The sequence below is a fragment of the Tachysurus vachellii genome, chromosome 8, assembly GCF_030014155.1.
Source record: "Tachysurus vachellii isolate PV-2020 chromosome 8, HZAU_Pvac_v1, whole genome shotgun sequence".
NCBI classification, from domain to species: domain Eukaryota; kingdom Metazoa; phylum Chordata; class Actinopteri; order Siluriformes; family Bagridae; genus Tachysurus; species Tachysurus vachellii.
Genome location: NC_083467.1, coordinates 11978077 through 11998478, shown reverse-complemented (window position 1 = coordinate 11998478; position 20402 = coordinate 11978077). Strand labels below are relative to the sequence as shown.

At 38.0% G+C, this 20402-nt stretch overlaps 2 protein-coding genes across 2 annotated transcripts; both read right to left on the bottom strand.

The window, feature by feature from the left end:
* Positions 1 to 863: 863 nt before the first annotated feature.
* Positions 864 to 9620, bottom strand: LOC132850549 (transcription factor CP2-like protein 1). Its single transcript, XM_060877186.1, is given in 15 exon segments — positions 864 to 945; positions 1174 to 1225; positions 1703 to 1783; positions 1785 to 1846; positions 1961 to 2043; positions 2441 to 2531; positions 2619 to 2712; positions 2832 to 2883; positions 3163 to 3257; positions 3623 to 3733; positions 3893 to 4045; positions 4151 to 4257; positions 4810 to 4915; positions 5765 to 5843; positions 9616 to 9620. Coding segments are annotated over 15 exon segments (1218 nt in total). The 3' UTR covers positions 864 to 898.
* Positions 9621 to 10131: 511 nt separating this feature from the next.
* Positions 10132 to 16536, bottom strand: LOC132850547 (sterile alpha motif domain-containing protein 9-like). Its single transcript, XM_060877185.1, has 2 exons — positions 16476 to 16536; positions 10132 to 12618 (listed from the first exon to the last, which is right to left on the bottom strand). The coding sequence occupies exons 1-2, from the start codon at positions 16500 to 16502 to the stop codon at positions 10132 to 10134; spliced, it is 2514 nt and encodes an 837-aa protein (XP_060733168.1). The 5' UTR covers positions 16503 to 16536.
* Positions 16537 to 20402: the final 3866 nt, after the last annotated feature.

Genomic DNA, 20402 nt, shown 5'->3' with positions numbered 1-20402 from the left:
GGTTGAACATAGTAAACCACAAGATCATAAGACATGGTGTTAACATGTAAGATACAATATGAAATAAACCTTTGAACAGTAACAACTGCTTTTATAAATAAATGTACTAACAATCTTTAAAATATAATTTTATTAAAACATACACACAAATGTATATAGTGTTCATTTGATTAGATATTAATTAGAATGCAGTATTTTATTTACCAAAAATTGCAAACAGTAATAACTACATTAAATTAAATGAGATACAGAGTTGTTTGTCTTCACAAGCCACAATAAAAACTGAAACACAGTGGAATGGAAAAAAATAGAATAGGGAGGGGAAAAAACGCAAACAAAATAAAAGGTAAAAATCAGTAGTAAGTTATCAGGCTCCTTCTCTGTCACATATACAGCTTTTCAGAAGACAATTAGAAACAAACTGCACTGTTGACCTAAGTAGTGCAAAAAAAGCATTTTATGCTTTAAACTGTGAATTATGTGGACGGGGCAGTGTTTAAATTTAAGATCATTCAAATCTCATAAATTGCCTTTTAATGTTACAAATATTAAGCACTATTACTCAGATTAGTTCAAAATTGTTATATATTAAAATCTTTTATAAAGTGAAGACTTTTTCACTGATCATTCCTAACAAAACAACTAAATGTATTATAACACATTAGTATTCACAAGTTACAGAAATAGTAAAGAGTGAACTTAGGCCTAATTTCTGAGGGTTACAATTCATATAAAAAATTTTAAGAATCTGTTTCAGAATTGCTTTCTGTACCTTTGTATCATAATGAATAATTATATGTAAAATATGTCTTGATATCTACATTAGGTACAATATACTTTTTTTTTAACAGCTCAACTATCCTAAAAAAAAAATGAAACCTGTAGCTGTGATCTTGGGTCACTTCAGGACAACATGATACCTCTCGTTACTTCCATCTATCACCACTGAGGAACAGGTATACCAGTCATCATTAGATCCCAGAAATCAGTAGATATCACTTCTATCAATTTATAATCAATTCTATTTATTTATAATGTTAATTACAATAGCTATGTATAACTGTATTTTATCTGGTATTGTACTTGAAACTCTAACTTCACTTTACTGTGTTTTTTATGTGTGGTGATTTATACCATAAAAAGGCTGAAATAAGAATCAGGGATGTGAATTACCTTTTAAAGCACTTATTATGAATCTTGTTTCCTCTGTGAAATTCTTCACCATCTGAAAAAGATAATTAAGATTACATCTTATTATGGGGTAAGAACAAAATATAATACATGGACCTACATGTTGGAGGTCCATTTCAACTAGTGTTTGCTAAATAGTGAACCTACGCTGGTGTGAAATGTCTGCATGTCAGTCAAATAGTCAGTAACTCACTTTAGTGATGACACTAAAGTGTGTACATGAAAATAGTGCTGATAAAAAAGTAAACACTTGAGCCTGATTAACCTTCAACGTGCAATATATTGGGCTTTTTGATGTCGCCGTTACCTTTACCTAGAGTCATTTGAGTGCCTTAATATATCGAAGTCTTGTTGGGAGACATTTGTTTAGCATTTATAGAAGTGTTGGTTGTAAGTACTATATAACTTCATATTTACGTATTAAAATCTGTTGTGTGTTGTTTAACTGGTTAGCAGTGTTTTATTGTTGTTGTTGTTTTTTTTTTATGGGACATGAACTTTGCCATCTCACCTCATCTGAAACCAGGATGTATATACCCATTGGCCCTTGTCTGTAAACATGGCAGATTTGCTGCACCGGAACACTGTATAAGACTTGCTATCTTCTCTGTGAGCTCAAAAAGTGTCAAGTGCTTCAACGACAAAGCATGGTACACTTTGGAAAAATAAGAACAGCACAGAAAACATCAATGATCAAAATAAAATTATAATCATCTGGTAGCTAATCCGGTCAATTTTTTAAACTTATATTTCATGATTTTATTTTTACCCTCATCACTGTTTGGCTTGCTGTTTGGCTGATTTTTGTTTCTCTGCAGGGAAACATACACTGTGAGGCGTGGTTGAATACACCTGTCAGACTGTCAGGGATCTGCGTGGACCTTAGGACACGTGCTAATGTTTTTATTATTGTCACGTGTCTGCCCCGCCTTTGTCTGCTCCTCCCTGTCTCCTCACCTGTTTCCCATCCTGTGATTGTCTGTGTATGTATATATGTGAGCCGCGTTGCCAATGGCAGGGCGGATTCATTAGTGTATTTAAGTTAAATAACGTTAGTTCCCCGTGTCGTGTGGATGTCTGTTTGTTTCCCCTTGTGTATTAAACCCCTATCATTTGAAGCTATCCTGCCTACGGGTCTGTCTCCTTCCCACCGTATCCGGGGGCCTGACACAGACCAAGCAGCATATTAAACAACCACTCTAATACATGTCTGTAAAACTTATTATTTCTAACTCTTTAAAAGACTCACCTTCCTTTGATGGCGTTAAACAGGCGGATCCCATCAGCAGCACCACAGATCTGAACAAAGTCATTTTTGCTCATCTTAACCAAATCTGCACCTACGATCCAGAATAACAATATAGTCTCAGTAGGGGTCTTTAAAACTTAAAGGACACACACAGTTGAGAAAAACGACTGAATCCTACCTGAGAAGTTTGAGAAAAGCCTACAGAAAGATGAGAACCTGTTCTGGTGAAGCCACTCCTGTGCTTCATGAGAGGAGAGTGATGGCACAAGCTGCTACATTGCAAAAAGAAGAAGAGTCCCTGTAATTAGGGTATCACCCACTGCCTCCAAACACATGCCTAAAAAGATAAAACAGCAGTGTATTAACATTATGACCAGTTTGTCATACTTACAGCAGAGCAGCTGGGCAGGAGTAGCTCCCTCTGCTGGTTTGGAAAGCAGTCTCTATCGTCTCTATAATTGTGAAAACAATAGCTTAGTTTTTTTAAAAATCAGAATCCAGTTGAAGGTTTCAGTACAGAGTAAATGAACAGATTTTCAGTCACAAAGCCTAACTTGTGCATTGTCAATGCAGTTCATAATCTAAACTCTTGTGTTTCTTTAATTTCCACATAACATACAGATGCAAACTAACAGAAACATATTTTAAAGCATGTGAATTTGTGATGCTTTATTTCATTTTCCAAAGGACGCCAACATTGGCTAAGAGTAAACAAGACTTACCCTTCTGTGAAGACATGAGAAGTTTAGATGTGGCACATGGGAGATAGACTGCTGCTTACACTGTTGATGTATGGTCCATCAGGCCAGGGAGAACACTATAAATGCAGAATAGATAGAAATGTGTGCCTCATTCAGTGCTGTGCTGCAATCAGCGAACAATTTCTATCCGTTGTATACATATTACATATTGATGACTACAGATGTGACTAATAACAGATAAGGATACTCTGTCAATAACTCTAGTCTAGACAGAGAGAGTGACTAAGTAAACTAAACTACAGACGATTCAACTTTCATGGCATTACACTGATTAACATAATAACTTATTATTAGTCTCTAGCATAGTGCAATGTTGTTACAATGGTTATGGTGTTAGGCATGGTGCTGATGACCATATTTTTATTGTAATTTGTGAAACTTTACTTCAGGTAACAAATCAAAAACCTGATATATGTCTTACCTCAGTAAGTATAGTAGTTTCAAATGATGGTTGATATTTTTCTCTGTCTTGAAGACTCTTTTTTTCAATTTTCTCTCTGTCTGTCCTTAGCCTACGATTTGCCCCTTTTGGCTGGATGACAGTGAAGATGTTGAGTTAATAAGATTAGAAATCAAACCAAGCCCCCATTCTTTGCTTAGGCCTTTGATTTCAAACCTAGTACATTTGGTAATATGAGTCTGATGTAACTTAACATAAGCAGCCTCTCTTTAGGAATTTTTTTTTTTTCACCTTGAAGACTTTGATTTGGCAGCTGGAAGAGTGCACATGCTCCATGTATTCTCCATGCTCATTCTGTGTAAACGTATCTACCTGAATACGGAAGGGAACTCCCTTCTCTCCGCCGTGTTTCCTGGGTGTAAACTCGGTGCTAATACAGTTTACCTAGAATCAAAATGTGAAACATAATAATGAATCTAGCCTTAAATACAGTGGTATAAATATTTGTGGAATATAAGTTATATTTAATTCTTTATTAAATAAACTTACTTGAATAAATATAGAGGCATTTTTGACAGGATCCCAGAAGAACTCAATAGTGTTGAGCTCCAGTGGATTAGCTTGAGGCTCTATTATCCCCATAGAGAGGGTAGTATCTGAATAAAAGCAACATACTAGGTTTCACATGAGTATTTTTTATACTTGAGTAAAAGGTTTAAAATAAATGCCCTCCAACCTGCCGAATGAAGGTAAAAAATCAGTTGTGGTCAAATCACTAGCCAATTTGGTGGGTTACTTTTCAGAAATTAAATTCACTCATTAATTTCTTGGGAAAGTTCAAGTACTTGAATCAAATACAAATCTGTGCAGATTTAGCAAAAATTCTGAATTTGTGAGTCATCATTGTATATTAAATACAGCCTAATTGTGCAGCATCTCCCATCCAGCATACCCGTCACTACGCATGTTATGGATGGCCAGTAACTTAAAACCCTGCTTGAGTAAATGTGTATTAGATTTTTATATTTTCTACAGCAGCCCTATTGAGTTCTTGTGTCAGAGATGTTAGTCATTTAATGTTGTACTATTCAGTGAAAAGATTCCCACATCTACTAACATACTTTCAGGATGTTTTAATCAGTAGTTCAGAGTGAGAAGACATTGATTCTGAAGAAGCAGATGCCTACAGGAGACTGACAGAAACCCACCAAGATCCAGAATTCTGTCTCCTGGCCGGTTCCAGCGCCATCCCTCCAGCTGCTTGTACTCACTTTATTGCAGACGTCGATCATGAAACAACACACGGACAGTGCTCTGGAAAGTGACAAAGCCAGCTTTTGTTTAGGGTATGCCATAAGCCTTGTAGGAATTTCTCCAAATACATCACGGATGAAAATCTTTATGATTTAGGCTGCAGAAGTTAAAACTTTATTGTCTAGATAAAAACACTAATCATAAAATGAAAAACTCATAAAACTAAATATTTACATTTGAATGAATACTCAATTTGTTTAAAGCTTAAACAAAGCAAAGAACTATACACTGTAGAGTTAGTGCCACCTATTGAATTCCTGTGTTGGTAGACTCGCAAACTAAACATAGATAAAAAGATAGGCTTATATGGGAATTGTCACCGGAGCTCATTATATTATATTTATGGGCAGTGATTAGTTAATTCTAAGACTTTTTTACTTCCCAAAGCATATCGAATTGCTTATCCAGTACAATAAAGTGGGGGAAGTCGTGGCCTAATGGTTAGAGAGTCTGACTCTTAACCCTAAGGTTCTGGGTCGAGTCTTGGGCCGGCCATGACTGAGGTGCCCTTGAACAGGGCACTGAACCCCCCAACTGCTCCCTGGGCGCTGCAGCATAAATGGCTGCCCACTGCTCCTGGTGTGTGTTTACGGTGTGTGTGTGTTCACTGCTGTGTGTGTGCAGTTTGGATGGGTTAAACGCAGAGAAAGAATTCTGAGTATGGGTCACCATACTTAGCCATATGTCACGTCACTTTCAAATACAAATTTTGCACAATATGAAACTACTATATGGAATGATATATAGGGTGGAATTATCAGCTGCATATTTCTTTTCAGAAATGCTAAAAATCTAGAAAGATGGGTTTTGCACAATTGAAAAATAAATAAAAGGCTGCTTTTAACTTACCTTTACCCACTTGCTGCTTATATGTGTACATTCCAACACTTTTGGGTTAAGCATTCGGATTTCGAGGGGGGTACGGTGGCTTAGTGGTTAGCACGTTCGCCTCACACCTCCAGGGTTGGTGGTTTGATTCCCGCCTCTGCCTGGTGTGTGTGGAGTTTGCATGTTCTCCCCGTGCCTCGGGGGTTTCCTCCGGGTACTCCGGTTTCCTCCCCGGTCCAAAGACATGCATGGTAGGTTGATTGGCATCTCTGGAAAATTGTAATGTGGAAAATCTGTAGTGTGTGACTGCGTGAGTGAATGAGAGTGTGTGTGTGTGTGCCCTGCGATGGGTTGGCACTCCGTCCAGGGTGTATCCTGCCTTGATGCCCGATGACGCCTGAGATAGGCACAGGCTCCCCGTGACCCGAGGTAGTTCGGATAAGCGGTAGAAAATGAATGAATGTTCAATCGGAAGACTGACCTACATTAAAATAAAGGGTCAGTTTCACCATTAGACCCTAAACCTAAACATTTTTCATAATATAGGTCAGGATCATCTGAACACTGTATACCTCACTCCTATTTTAACTCATACTAAGAAACAAAATGATCTTTTTTGATTATGTGAAACATTATTAAATAGCTGTATGGCACCTAATCAATGTTGCATGTAAAATAGTATGTATAAAATAATCTATAAACTGCCCTATATGTACAACTATGATCCTACCAGTTATTCACATGACCCTATTAACATTCTTAAGAACTCTAGTACATAGTCTTTCTGTGGCACAGTATCCCCTACAGACACTACTCCAAAACAGCAAACACCAAATGTTTTATTCCCCTTATACCACAGCAAGTGTCCAATTATTACAGTTTTTATTAATTAAAAAAGTCTCCATAATGAACGTCCTTTTATTGAAAGCTTCACCAAATCAATGATTATCAATTTTTTTGTTACTGTGTTACTATAGAAACCATTATTTATGCAATGTAGCTGGAACGACTTTATATAAAATTCATCTTCTTAATATTTAAGAGTGATGTAGTATTAAAGATAAACCTTCCTGCCACATAATCTAAATATGTTTAATTTATTCGAGTGCAGCCTTGGTGTAAGGTATGCACATGCAATTAATACTGTAGCCATTTGTCTTTGTAAAGGTGTCCACTAGGGGTCACTGTTTTATTAATGAGTGATGGGAAGTTCCGCGAACCGGTTCTTTCGGACAGTTCGTTTTAATGAACCAGTTCAATAATCCAGTTCACCAGTTACGTCCTGACGTAATGACGTAAATTCCTTCATCCCGCCGCTGCCGGCAGATATTAATACAATCAATTTAACACATTTGAGTTCTTTGTAATCATAACTTTATTTGAATACCATCCATCCATTTTCAACCGCTTATCCGGGGCCGGGTCGCGGGGGCAGCAGTCTAAGCAGGGACGCCCAGACTTCCTTCTCCCCAGACACTTCCTCCAGCTCTTCCGGGGGAATACCGAGGCGTTCCCAGGCCAGCCGAGAGACATAGTCCCTCCAGCGTGTCCTAGGTCTTCCCCGGGGCCTCCTCCCGGTTGGACATGCCCGGAACACCTCCCCAGGGAGGCGTCCAGGAGGCATCCGGAACAGATGCCCGAGCCACCTTAGCTGACTCCTCTCGATGTGGAGGAGCAGCGGCTCTACTCTGAGCTCCTCCCGGGTGACCGAGCTCCTCACCTTGTCTCTAAGGGAGCGCCCAGCCACCTTGCGGAGGAAACTCATTTCGGCCGCCTGTATCCGGGATCTTGTCCTTTCGGTCATGACCCAAAGCTCATGACCATAGGTGAGGGTAGGAACGTAGATCGACTGGTAATTTTTATTTGAATACGTTTCTTACATTTAAGTTTTGCAACCAGAACACCCAGTACAGGCATTGATGTGCAAACGTGGGTGTTTTACGTGTCTTAAAGATATAAAGTTAATAAACTACTCTTCATCAACTTACAAAAACTTACAAAAAAAAGCATAATTTTGAAATGTTTCTTTCGCTCCATCAGTTGTTTCAAAAACTAATGCAACTGAGTTAAACACTCATACGTTGATAAGACATTAATTGATAACCATTTACATTTGTTGCTGTATCAGTTCAGTGATTTACGCATGCGCAGTAACAACAGCTCATCGGTTCTCAGTATCTCGGACGCGTCCGAAAGAAACAGTTCTCAGTTCAGTGTACTGATGATTCGCTGTATCAGTTCAGTGATTCAAGCATGCGCAGTATCAACAGCTCATCGGCTCTCGGACGCGTCCGAAAGAAACAGTTCTCACTTCTGTACCTATGATTCGCTGTATCGGTTCAGTGATTCATGCGCAGTATCAACAGCTCGAGCTCACAGTTCTCTCAGCACAACATAACGACACTGCATTTCTCACATGATCACAAATGCATTTGGTTCTTTTAGTATGATAAGTAGAGAGCATAATAGGCCATCCAGAGAGTATTGTTTGAATGTAGTAGTGGAATTTTGATTGGCATTTGAATTGAACTGAAAATACTTTGATGGATAATACTTTGATCTTTCTTTCAGTTTATCTATAACTGTATAAGACAATAACAATATAAGACTTATATGTATTATTCACTTATTTATTTATTTATTTATTTATTTATTTATTTTTACTATTTCCATTTCAGAATCTCTGGCATGCTGTGTGACTTTAATGTGTACCAAGGGAGTGTACATGGAATACGACAAGCCAAATTTGAAACTGAACTGTCAGGTGATGTTGTGATGAAGCTCGCCTCCACACTTCCAGAGGGTGTGATCCGAGTTTGGTCACAGTACAGTGTATTACAGTGAAGTTATTGATTTTTTAGTATTATGAAAAATCATAAAAAATAAACAAAAACACATTTCCTGAAAATAAATGTTGTAGTACATCTATCAGCACATCAGTAATGTGTGTTCTGAATTTGATGACAGTACAGTGTATTACAGTGAAGCTATTGATTTTTTAATATTATGAAAAATCATAAAAAATAAACAAAAACACATTTATTCCAAATAAGTGTTGTAGTACATCTATCAGGACATGTGATGTGTGTTCTGAATTTGGTGACAGTACAGTGTATTACAGTGGTTATTGTATTAGTGGTTTTTTTAGTATTCGCTTTTCGGGTTTTGCACTTTGCAGACGGTCCCTTGGAATCTGTTTCTCAGTCGTCTGCTCATAAGAGACTTGTTTATTTTTTCCACCGCAGAGGAAAGCTGATTTTGAGGAAAATTGAGTTGTAGCTGTTTCTCTACATTACTACGATAAAAAAGAGGTGTAATTTGTGTAGTAACAACCTTTAGGTCAGGAGCTATTGATTCGGGAAACTCGAATCTGTGAATATAGAGCCAACTTTATTTACTTAAGTATAGTTGACCTGCCTGCGTTCACAATTCAGTGCAGATGGGAGGGAGAACGGCTGACTACACAGTTTATGGGAATAAATTGTATATTTCCCTCACAATTGTCACAAAAATCTCACTACATTGTCTGTCTGGTCTCTCTGCGTGCTGCGAGATCATGCGATGCGATTTTTTTCCCCTCACTTCTGCACGAGTCTGCGTGAGAATATGGGGGTGTGGCGTGAGAGTTGGCAGCCTTGATAAAAATCATGAGGAACACATTAAATAATGTGCTGTTGTATTGTCTGCAATGAAATACAAGTCAAAGTAAATTTAGAAATCACTACTTTCTTTTTTTATGTGTTTTCCATACTGTCCCAACTGTATTATGTGTGTGCTTTCTTAATAAACACGCAATACACCGTCATGTCCAACGCACATGGTGAACATCCATTTTATTTTCTCATTCCATAAGTTCCGTCTCCTCCACATACCTCATCACGCCGCGCTCTCTAGTGCATTATGGGTAATGCAGTCCCTATTGCTACACCAACTTTTTCTCAGTATCAGGTTCAACTGTACTTGGTCAATGTCAACCACTGACTTGTTTAATGAACAAACATTATCATCACCCTTCAGATGCACATTAAAAAGAATGAACAAGAAAATTACTGAGTAGTATGCATTTGGAGGATAGCATTCTTGGGTTTATTTAATATATGAATGGTAGTATGAACATCACTTTTTTCCGCTAACAAAGGGTTCTACTTCAGCCCTTTCTGGTACAGAAACACAAAATAAACAATAATAATCAATTAATTTTACAGTACAAATACACAATTACACAATGAAATTGTTCTCCATATTTATCGAATCAAACTATTAATCTAATATAAACAATTTACACAAAACAATAAAATTATATATTATATAATAAAATACAATACACATTGCAACTTCAAGCTCTCCAAGGCAACCAGCTGTGTTATAGGAGCTAAAGTCTTTTTTTTTTAGCCAATTTGAGATATTCTTTCAATTTGTAAGGTTTTATTTTCATCATCTTTTTCATTGCTCATTGCATTTTTCAGGATCATGAAACCATAGAATGTTTCAGCATTTTGGTAAATCTTTTCAATTTCTTTTAGCTTGTTTTCAAATAATTTTTGTTCCATCACAGACAGTTTGTTCCCAATGAAAACTGTGTCATCTGTTGCTTCAGTCTTCTGTGATTCAGACCTCATGCAGTTCATAAGGATGACCTGAGGAGACTTGGAAGATACATTTCTCTTCTGACATTCCCTTGCAATGTGCTGCTGAAGATCATTTACAGCATCAAAGTCATCAAAGTCATCTATCAGGAGCAGCACTGGAAGCTGGGATTGATGCTCCATGGTCAACAAGGTAATTACCTGTTGGGCTACATCTACATAATCAACATCTTTATTTTTCAGAACTGCACAGCGAAATTTTTGTTTTAATGTCCACAAAACATGCATGGCCAGTGTAGTTCCTCCACAACCAGGAATATGGAGTATGTTGAAGCAAACACAAGCTTGCTTGAGGGAGCACACATCTGGGATAATAGTATTAATGATGTAGTCAAACTTGTCTCGTTTGATAAATGGTGTTGATCCTGGCTGTTCTGAAAAATAGAAATTCCACCAGCACACCTTTCCTCCTTTGTAAAAAGTTTCCTCCAGTTGCAGTTTGTCTTCATTGCCACCCTCACATTCATTTACACATAGAACATTCAGTGTATCCATGCTGCCTTCCACTTTCTTTGGTAATAAAACTTTACCAGCAGCACCAGGCAAAAATCTGCTAGATTTTCGATTCTCTGACCACAGACTGAGGACAGTACCGTTAATCTCTGCAAAACTGAGCTCATAAATGCATCTTCTTGATATGTCTATTCCATATCGTGCTTTAATCAGATCTTTCCAGTAAGTGTATGCTCTTTTATTTTCACATATGCATAGGATTTGCTCTGTGCCTTTCAGCTCCTGCAAAAACATACCGAATGTCTCAAGTAAAGGATCATGCTTGTCAGTAACATCACTCAATAGAATGAATATGATAAGAAACTTTTTTTGAGGCAGCACATCCTTTCTACAGAGGAATGACACAACATCTCGAATGGAGGACCCTTTCTCTGTTAGCCAGTTAGCCACATCAGAGGGTGGTTCATCTTTTACTCTTCCATTACAGAAAACCCAGCTTGTGGCTCTGGTCAGCTTCAGCTTATTTGCAATGTCCTCATCTGGCTCTGTGATTTTATATTGCATAGGCAAATGGACATTTGTGTTTCTCTCATCAAACAGCTTATACAAACCAGTCTCAGCAGATTCTGGATCAAAGTCCAAAACAGCTGTTAGGTTCAAGTCCAGAAGAAATGCTAGAGACTCTTTTTGAACTGGATGGGATTTGTTAGTCACTAATACATATCGCTCAAAGTGAGATTTGTCCAAGGACCCTGAGCCTCCTGTTAGCATCTCACAGAGCCTAGAACCCTGAATATTACTTTTAACAGTGAGGTGCTCTTCCTCAGCTTTCTTCCTCAACTGAGACAAATGTGCCATATTACCAACATACTTGTTGTACTCTTCTAAGGACTTTGGGGAGGAAGTCTTTTCAAAAATATTTCTGCTACTGCTGTTGTCTCGAATGTAGAAGAATTTGCCGCCATCCTTTTTATCAGCTGTGATTTTAGATTTGTAGATGTGAAAGCACCTGTTTTTACAAACCAAGAAGGATGGTTCGACATCTACCTCTATGACATATTTTCCTGAGCATGTCATGTCTGCTTTAAAAACCTCAACAAACCTTGGTGGTTTGATACATGTTTTAGCCACATCTGTGTGCTTGGGTTCAAACTGCAACTTAATCACTTCTGCTAGTTTCTTAAGAAATGCTATTTTGTTTTCAACAGTAGCACCCAGAATTTGTCCCCGACTGAATTCTGGTAAATCACCAACCCCAAAATGAATTGTACCATTAGTACGACTGTTCATGCAAGCAGCAGCAAATATAATAACTTCATCTGTGAACTTTTTCAACTTTTCGTCTGTTGTCACGTTTTGGAAATGAATAAAAGCTTTGTACTCATGACATGGTTCTATGAAGTTAAGAGCCCCTGTTTCTGTTATATCAAGTATACTGTTTTCCTTGTATCGGTAGGCAGCATGGAATCGATTAAAAGGATAGGGAGTGCATGCATTTCCAGTTTGGCTTCCTAGGGTGTCTAAAAGGTGAGCCTTCAGTTCATCTCTGTGGTGAATAATCAGCATTGCTGGCCCCAGTTTAATGCCTATATCCAGCAAATGAGATGTCTCCAGTAATAGAAGACTTGATCCATTGATTTCCTGCTCATACAGTATCTTAGCATTTTCATTATCCACATCTGTTAATCTGAGAATCCAGTCTCTCACATGTTCTTCATCCCAGTTCTTAATTTCTGCAGGAAGTTCAGATGGATGTAATATTTCTTGATTAATATTCTGAAAGACAGACACCAAAAATAATTTTTCAGAACACACATTCACAGATATGTAATAAATGTATGCATAAAAATGTTGTTATTATAAATTGCTCTTGAACTGTTCTCTATTTTATTTGTATAACATCTGACTAAAGTAATGTTTAGGTAACAGAGCATATTATAATAAAGTTCAAAACAAGTCACAAGTGATATCGTGCTTGTCTATCAGAGACAAACATATTCATTGCTGGCACTAGTGGAAGATCCCTGATAATCAATCACTATAACTACAATGCATCCGGAAAGTATTCACAGCAAATATACACAGGAAAAAAACAATTGTCCAGGGAGGAAAATATATAATATTTATAAAAATATATAAAAATATAATATATAATATATATATATAAAAATATATCCTATATATATATATATATATATATATATATATATATATATATATATATATATATATATATATATATATATATATATATATATATATCCTCCTCCCGTTGTGACAGAAGGATATATATATATATATAGGATATATATATCCTTCTGTCACAACGGGAGGAGGAAGACAGACCCAGATACAGGATAGTTCAAATAAACGGGGTTTAATAAATAATATACACAGAACAAGAACACAGACAAACTAGACAGGACAAAGGACGAGGAAACACTAACGAGGATTCTGCGCTGCCATAGGCAAGGTTAAATACTATTAACAATCAGCACATAGGGAACAGGTGTGCAGAGACGGGGAGGAGTAAACAAGGGCAGGGCAGACACGTGACACGGAACATAAACAGAAGCCCGTGGCCAAAATTCCGGGCTGATCCCTGACAACAGCCTTTGTCATGACATTTAAAATGTATTTTAATATCATCCCTATGGTGAAGCATGGTGGCAGCATCATGCTGTGGGAATATTAATATCAGCAGCAGAAACTGGGACACTAGTCAGGATCAAGGGAAAGATGAATGCAGCAATGTACAGAGACATCCTTGATGAAAACTGGCTCAAGACAGCTTTGGATCTCAGACTGGGGCTCAGGTTCATCTTCCAACAGGACACTGACCCTAAGCATACAGCCAAAATAACAAAGGAGTGGCTATGTGACAACTTTGTGAATGTCCTTGAGTGGCCCAACCAGAGCCCAGGCCTGAACCTCATTGAACATCTCTGGAGAGATCTGAAAATAGCTGTGGACCTATGCTCCCTATCTATACCAATGGAGCTTGAGAGGACCTGCAAAATAAAATGGGGGAAACTGCCCAAAAATAGGCATGCCAAGCTTGTAGCATCATACTTTAAAAGTCTTGAGGCTTTAATTGCTACCAAAGGTGCTTCAACAAAGTATTGAAGAGATGGACCAGTGAGGCAAAGCAGGAACTACTGTACAAGACTGTTTTGACTGCACTGATTGGGGTATCTTTGAGGCTGGAACTGACAGCCTGGATTAACTGACTGACACTGTGACATCGTACATCAGTTTTTGTGAAGACAAAATACAATAACAAGAAGCCATGGTTCACAGCCAAACTGAAAAAACTTTGACAGGCCAAGGAAGATGCCTACAGAGGACAAAGCTCTGTATTAGCAGGCCAGGAACCTACTGACAAAGGAGATCAGAATAGCCAAAAGAAGCTACTCTGAAAAGCTGAAAAGCAGGTTTAACAACCCTGCGTAAGTGTGGAAAGGCCTGCAAGACATCACAAACTACAAGAGTTGTCCCCACCTCCCACTGAAGCAAAGACCTGGCTGAGGACCTCAACACCTTCTACTGCAGGTTTGAGAACAACTTCTTCATGCCTCCCATCCAACCCAGCAAACTGACTTAACATCACACCTCTGGGAACCCCATTAACAACTCCTCCCAGCTCACTGACTGACATCACACCTCTGGGAACAACTCCTCCCAGCAATCAAGTTACACTCACAATTTGTGAAGAGGATGTGAATCGACTCTTTCAGAGACAGAAGACAAGGAAAGCTCCCAGCCCAAACGAGGTCTCCCCCTCCTGTCTCAAAGCATGTGCTGATCAACTGGCTCCTATCTTCACCCATATCTTCAACAGATCACTGGAGCTGTGTGAAGTCCCCTCCTGCTTTAAACTCTCCACAATCATCCCAGTCCCCAAAAAAATCCTCCATCACTGGACTGAATGACTACAGGCCTGTCGCTCTGACATCTGTTGTCATGAAGACCTTTGAACAGCTGGTATTGGCCCACCTATATACTGAAACAGAACAGATGCTGGATCCCCTACAGTTTGCCTACCCTGCAAACAGATCAGTGGACGACGCAATCAACATTGGACTGCACTACATTCTGCAACACCTGGACTGCCCAGGGACATACGCCTGGATTCTGTTTGTCGACTTCAGTTCGGCTTTTAATACTATAATTCTGGAAATTTTCCACTCCAAACTCCTAAGGCTCACTATACCCCCTTCCATCTGTCAGTTTATCACCAGCTTCCTGACAGACAGGAAACAACAAGTGAGACTGAGAGGTGTCACCTCCAGCATTCGGACAATCAGCACTGGCGCTCCACAGGGATGTGTCCTCTCCCCACTTCTGTTCTCACTCTACACCAATGACTGCACTTCAAGTGACCAAACTGTTAAACTCCTGAAATTTGCAGATGATACTACGCTCATCGGTCTCATCCAAGATGGCGATGAGTCTGCATGCCGGCAGGAGGTGGAACGGCTGGTGCTATGGTTCAGTCAGTCAGTCTAGAGCTAAACGCCCTCAAAACTGTGGAGATGATAGTGGACTTTAGGAAAGACCTCCCAACATTACTTCCCCTCACAATATCCAACAGCCCGGTGTCATCTGTGGAGGCTTTCAAGTTTCTGGGCACTACCATTTCCCAAGACCTGAAATGGGAGTGCAACATAAACTCCATCAAAAAGGCCCAGCAGTATGGTCTGCCACGGGAGCTGTTGATGCTGTTCTACACTGCAGTCATTGAATCTGTCCTGTGCACATCCATCACCATCTGGTTTGGTGCAACTACAAAACAGGACAAGAACAGACTGCAACACACAGTAAAAACAGCAGAAAAGATAATTGGTGCCCCCCTGCCCACTCCCCAGGACTTGTACCATACAAGAACCAGAAACTGGGCAGGAAAAATCACCACTGACCCTTCACACCCTGAACACAACCTCTTTCAGCTCCTCCCTTCTGGCAGGCGCTACAGAACTTTGCTTACTAAAACTGAAAGACACAGGAACAGTTTCTTTCCCCAGGCAAACACCCAGATCAACAACTCACCATACTTATATTCACTGCTTCATATCTATAAGTACTGCATTATCAGCACTGTCAGTCATCACATCATCTGTATATATTACACACACTACTGCTATATATTGTACAAAAAGCATAATATTGCATAATAATACTGCACAATATTTTTATTTGCACTCCCACACTTTATGTACATAACTGATCAGTCATGTTCTATATTAATATTTAATACTCATTCTGTCTATATTGTATCCCATCATCTGCATTGTCTTGTATAGTTTGTATAGTATAGTGTTATTTATGTCTGTACTTTTGAGAGTCACAAACAGCTGGAACCAAATTCCAAATTCACTTAGCCAACAAATCTGATTCTTATTCTGATTCTGATTCTGAACAAAGTATTGAGCAAAGGCTGTGAATACTTATGTATATGTGATTTTTTTTTTTAATAAATTTGCAAAAATTTCAAACAAGCTTCTTTCATGTTGTCATTATGGGGTATTGTTTGTAGAATCTTGAGGAAAATAATGAATTTAATCCATTTTGAAATAAGGCTGTTATATAACAAAATACAGTTTGACTAAATTGCTTCTGAAATTTACATGTACCTCTTCTGCAGGACTCTTTTCAGCCATCCTGGAACTGTAGCTAACGTCCTCAAAGCTGAGTAAAACTAAAATAAAGCATAGAATTATACAGTATTATAGCATACAGATTAAACTTGTGGAAGAAGTAAAGTTCAGACCTGTTCTCATCATGAAATTCTTTCCATGTAGATATTTGAATATGTACAATTTCCCCATGTTTACTAAGGACAGGATAGAAATAATCAAAAATAAACAATTATTTCTAAAATAATCACAAATTATTATTTATCATGAGATTGTTATAATACATTACAAAATTAATAAAGAAAACTTTTTAGAAAACAGTTAAAATGTAAACTAGTCGAAGTCTAAAAGAAATAAAATATTATTGTTTTTTAAAACAGGAAACCTTGTATTTAGTAAGTAAAATTTAGTTAGGATTAAAGTCTCATTCATCAAATTTGTAATAGCAAATGAAAGCATTTCAGATAGCAGTGGATGATGGACATTAGTTTCAACTTACCGATTTGAAAAGCGCGATTAAAAATAATCCCCTATGCGTTAAATACCTGCACTTCTGCACCAACTGACAACTGATAAAGAAACTCAGAGACTCAGGCGGAAGGTGTAAATCAGTGAGTTCTAATTCGTTTCTAAAGATGACGTAAGAGAAACGAAGGCTGAACCTGATGGAGACCGAGTCATAACGACCGAGTGAGTCAACCGACTCTTTGTTTTGTTTACATTCTATTGCTTATTGAGCATTGTGTGTTACATGAGCGTTACCCCTAAAACTTGGAGTAAGAATTGTTGTTATTCTAAAATTTTTGTTCGTCTTTTACAAGGTTAAATAATGTCCAAAACATACTCTGTAGTTTGTGGTATAAAATGTTTGTGTTAACTTAGGATGAAAATGAAAAGATTTTCGGACTATTTTAGTCCAGCGGGTCGCCGCCGCTGTGGAGTAGCGCAGGACCTGGGTGACTCGTCCATAGTCATAAACGGAGAGAAGTAGCGCCGGTTACAATGTTCTTCCGCAAGACGCCTGCAGTTCTTTTTAGTAACTACTAGAGCGTGAAACAAAAACAGAAACGCGACAAATAAACTGTGTACCTGTGTAGTGTATCTGTTGTTAAAGTTTATCGTTAATTTGATAGATGGACAATTGTAAATAATTTACAGAAGATGAATTGCATTTTGTTGTCCAAATACCTGTTCAATGACAATAAAGTTGAATCTAATCTAACCAATCTGATGACCGTTGATACAAAAGGAGGCACATGGAGTTAACGGTCAGGAAAGGTTTTGTGTTTGTTACAGGTGGCTGTCTGTGTGAACTCTCACAATTAAACTGCTGTTCTGAAAAGGTCTCAAAAAAAAGAAAAAAAAAATCTGGATTTTAGAGTTAGTTGAATGTTAAAATGATAGTTATTTTTCAATAGACATTTTTTGTTTTTGTGTGAAAAGAGGGTGGGTGGTGGCAGTTGTGCTCATTGGTCACCAAAGCTCTGACCCTAGAATCACCCCTTGTGTGTTATGAGATTAAATAGTTATGTAAATTAGACTGAAGCTGAAAATCAGTTTAATGAAATGTTTTGATCTAACAAGAAATTCCAGATAAAATATTATTTTTAAAAAATCTTAATATTATATTAATTATAAAGCCAAATAATAATACTGTAAACAAACAAACAAAAAAACAGCCTTAGTTTGCAAAGAAGGAGAATCAAAAGAAAAGTCAATGAGCTGTTTTGAAGCACAAAGAATCGACTTTTATTGGTGAGCTGAACCAAATGATCTGACTCACTGATAACCGGGATGTTCATCACCGCTGTGGAATTTGCCTAAACCACAAGGAGAAGCTGTTTATGTGCTAAACAGAGCCGATCGGCCCTATACGCTCACTACGCAAGATGCGTAGGGTCCCGCAAATTACGCAAGGCCCCGCCTCCCCCTGCTTCATTTTACAGCGCTTGTTAATGTTTAATGTGTAGATGACAATATGAAGCGGAGCTATCCATCTGGCCATGAAAAGAGAAAAAAAGAAACAAAATGAGAGTGAAATGCGCTGCCAGTGCATCTCTTGGCCTGTCTGTCACACAACAATTTATTGCGTGAACATTCGCGTAAATAAACGCCCAAGAGCAACGGTGTTTATAAACGGCAGCTCGATAACCGCGCCGCACGTGAACATGTGTTCATATGCGCGTGCAATCGTGCACGAAATGACACGCGCGCTTTCCAGCAGCAACATCTGTGTTGGGACCAGTACAAAAAGTAGCGTGATAGCACTCCTAAATGACAATGTTTATAGTCTCTCAATCAAGATTACATTCAACAACGTTAATGCAATATGGAAACCAATGGATTTACATTGGAATGGGAACCAAAGTTAATCCCAAAATCCAAAGGTGTTCTATTTCTTTATATTATTATATATATTATTTTGTTATATTTTATTATTTTCTGCTTATTTAAGATAATGTTAATATTCACTTTAAATTCAATTGCTAATATTCAACTCAAAATTCTATTTAAAATATTCCAATTAATAAAGATTTGTTTATACCTCATTCAATTCTGTATTGTTTTACTCTTTGACCGAGAGATGGAGCAAACGTTTTTTAAAAGGAGAGATGTTTGTAGTGGGAGCAGTGGGGTGTCAAGTGTGAATGTGTGGCAAATGGTTTACATGGCTCACGGGTCAGGTAGGAGGGCCCCTTAGCATAATTTTGGCTAGGGCCCCAGGGAGGTCAGGATCGGTTCTGTGCTTAAAAATAAAGTAAACACGTATCTGATGAAAAAAAATCTTAATCCTCTCTGGCTTCTTCTTTTTTTGTGATTATTTCTGGCCACATTTCCTTGGTATTGTTCTAGGCCATTATGCAGGAATACAGCAAGTCACACAGGAAGATAAATGTCAATTAAATGTATTGATTTAATGAAATTAGTTTTCATAAATGTAAAAAGCAGCTACTTGATTATTTAAGTGATGGTGACAGGAGGGAATAAAGTGGCTGGATGTAGAATGATATAATGTCATTAGCTAGTACTGTTGAAAGGGACACCAATATTAGGGGACTTCTTGAATTGACCATGTTCTCAAACTCTCTCTCTCTCTCTCTCTCTCTCTCTCTCTCTCTCTCTCACACACACACACACACACACACACACACACACACACACACACACACACACACACACACACCATTAAAACACACATTAACTTGATACATTAACTTGACTGCTGAAATGGAATATATATGGACTGGACTTACATATGTTGATTACATCTTAATACAGCAGAGGAAAATACATTGGATAGTCCTCTGGATTCAGGGATTCCACTAGCCAGCATGCAAACCTAGCTTCTAAACATGGATAGCAAATATATAAATGAGTAATACTAGCACATTTAATCATAATTGTTTTGCTTCGTTTTGAAAGAAAAAAAAAACACCTTACTTGTATTGTCTTTGAGCAGCTCATTAGCATTGCAGCTCATTATCAGTTTTCTTCATGTGATATCTACATGCTTGATAATGATGACAAGATGCACTATACAGTGTTATAATCTGAATGTGAATTCAAATTAAGGCAGTCATTAGATTTGATTGGTATAGCAATTATTATTATTATTATTCATTCATTCATCTTCTACCGCTTATCCAAACTACCTCGGGTCACTGGGAGCCTGTGCCTATCTCAGGCGTCATCGGGCATCAAAGCAGGATACACCCTGGACGGAGTGCCAACCCATCGCAGGGCACACACACACTCTCATTCACTCACGCAGTCACGCACTACGGACAATTTTCCAGAGATGATGATGATGATGATGATGATGATTACTATTATTATTATTATATAATTTAGGACATTATATATAATTTCTAGACCAAAAATACAGAGCAAAGTATTTTATTTTAAAATCAACAAAGTTGCAGG

Bases quoted from the DNA above. Each gene is read 5' to 3' on its own strand.
- LOC132850547 (XM_060877185.1), bottom strand. From the start codon at position 16,502: ATGGCTGAAAAGAGTCCTGCAGAAGAG. The intron at 12,619-16,475 runs GTACATGTAAAT...TCTGTCTTTCAG, and splicing joins AAAAGAGTCCTGCAGAAGAG to AATATTAATCAAGAAATATT.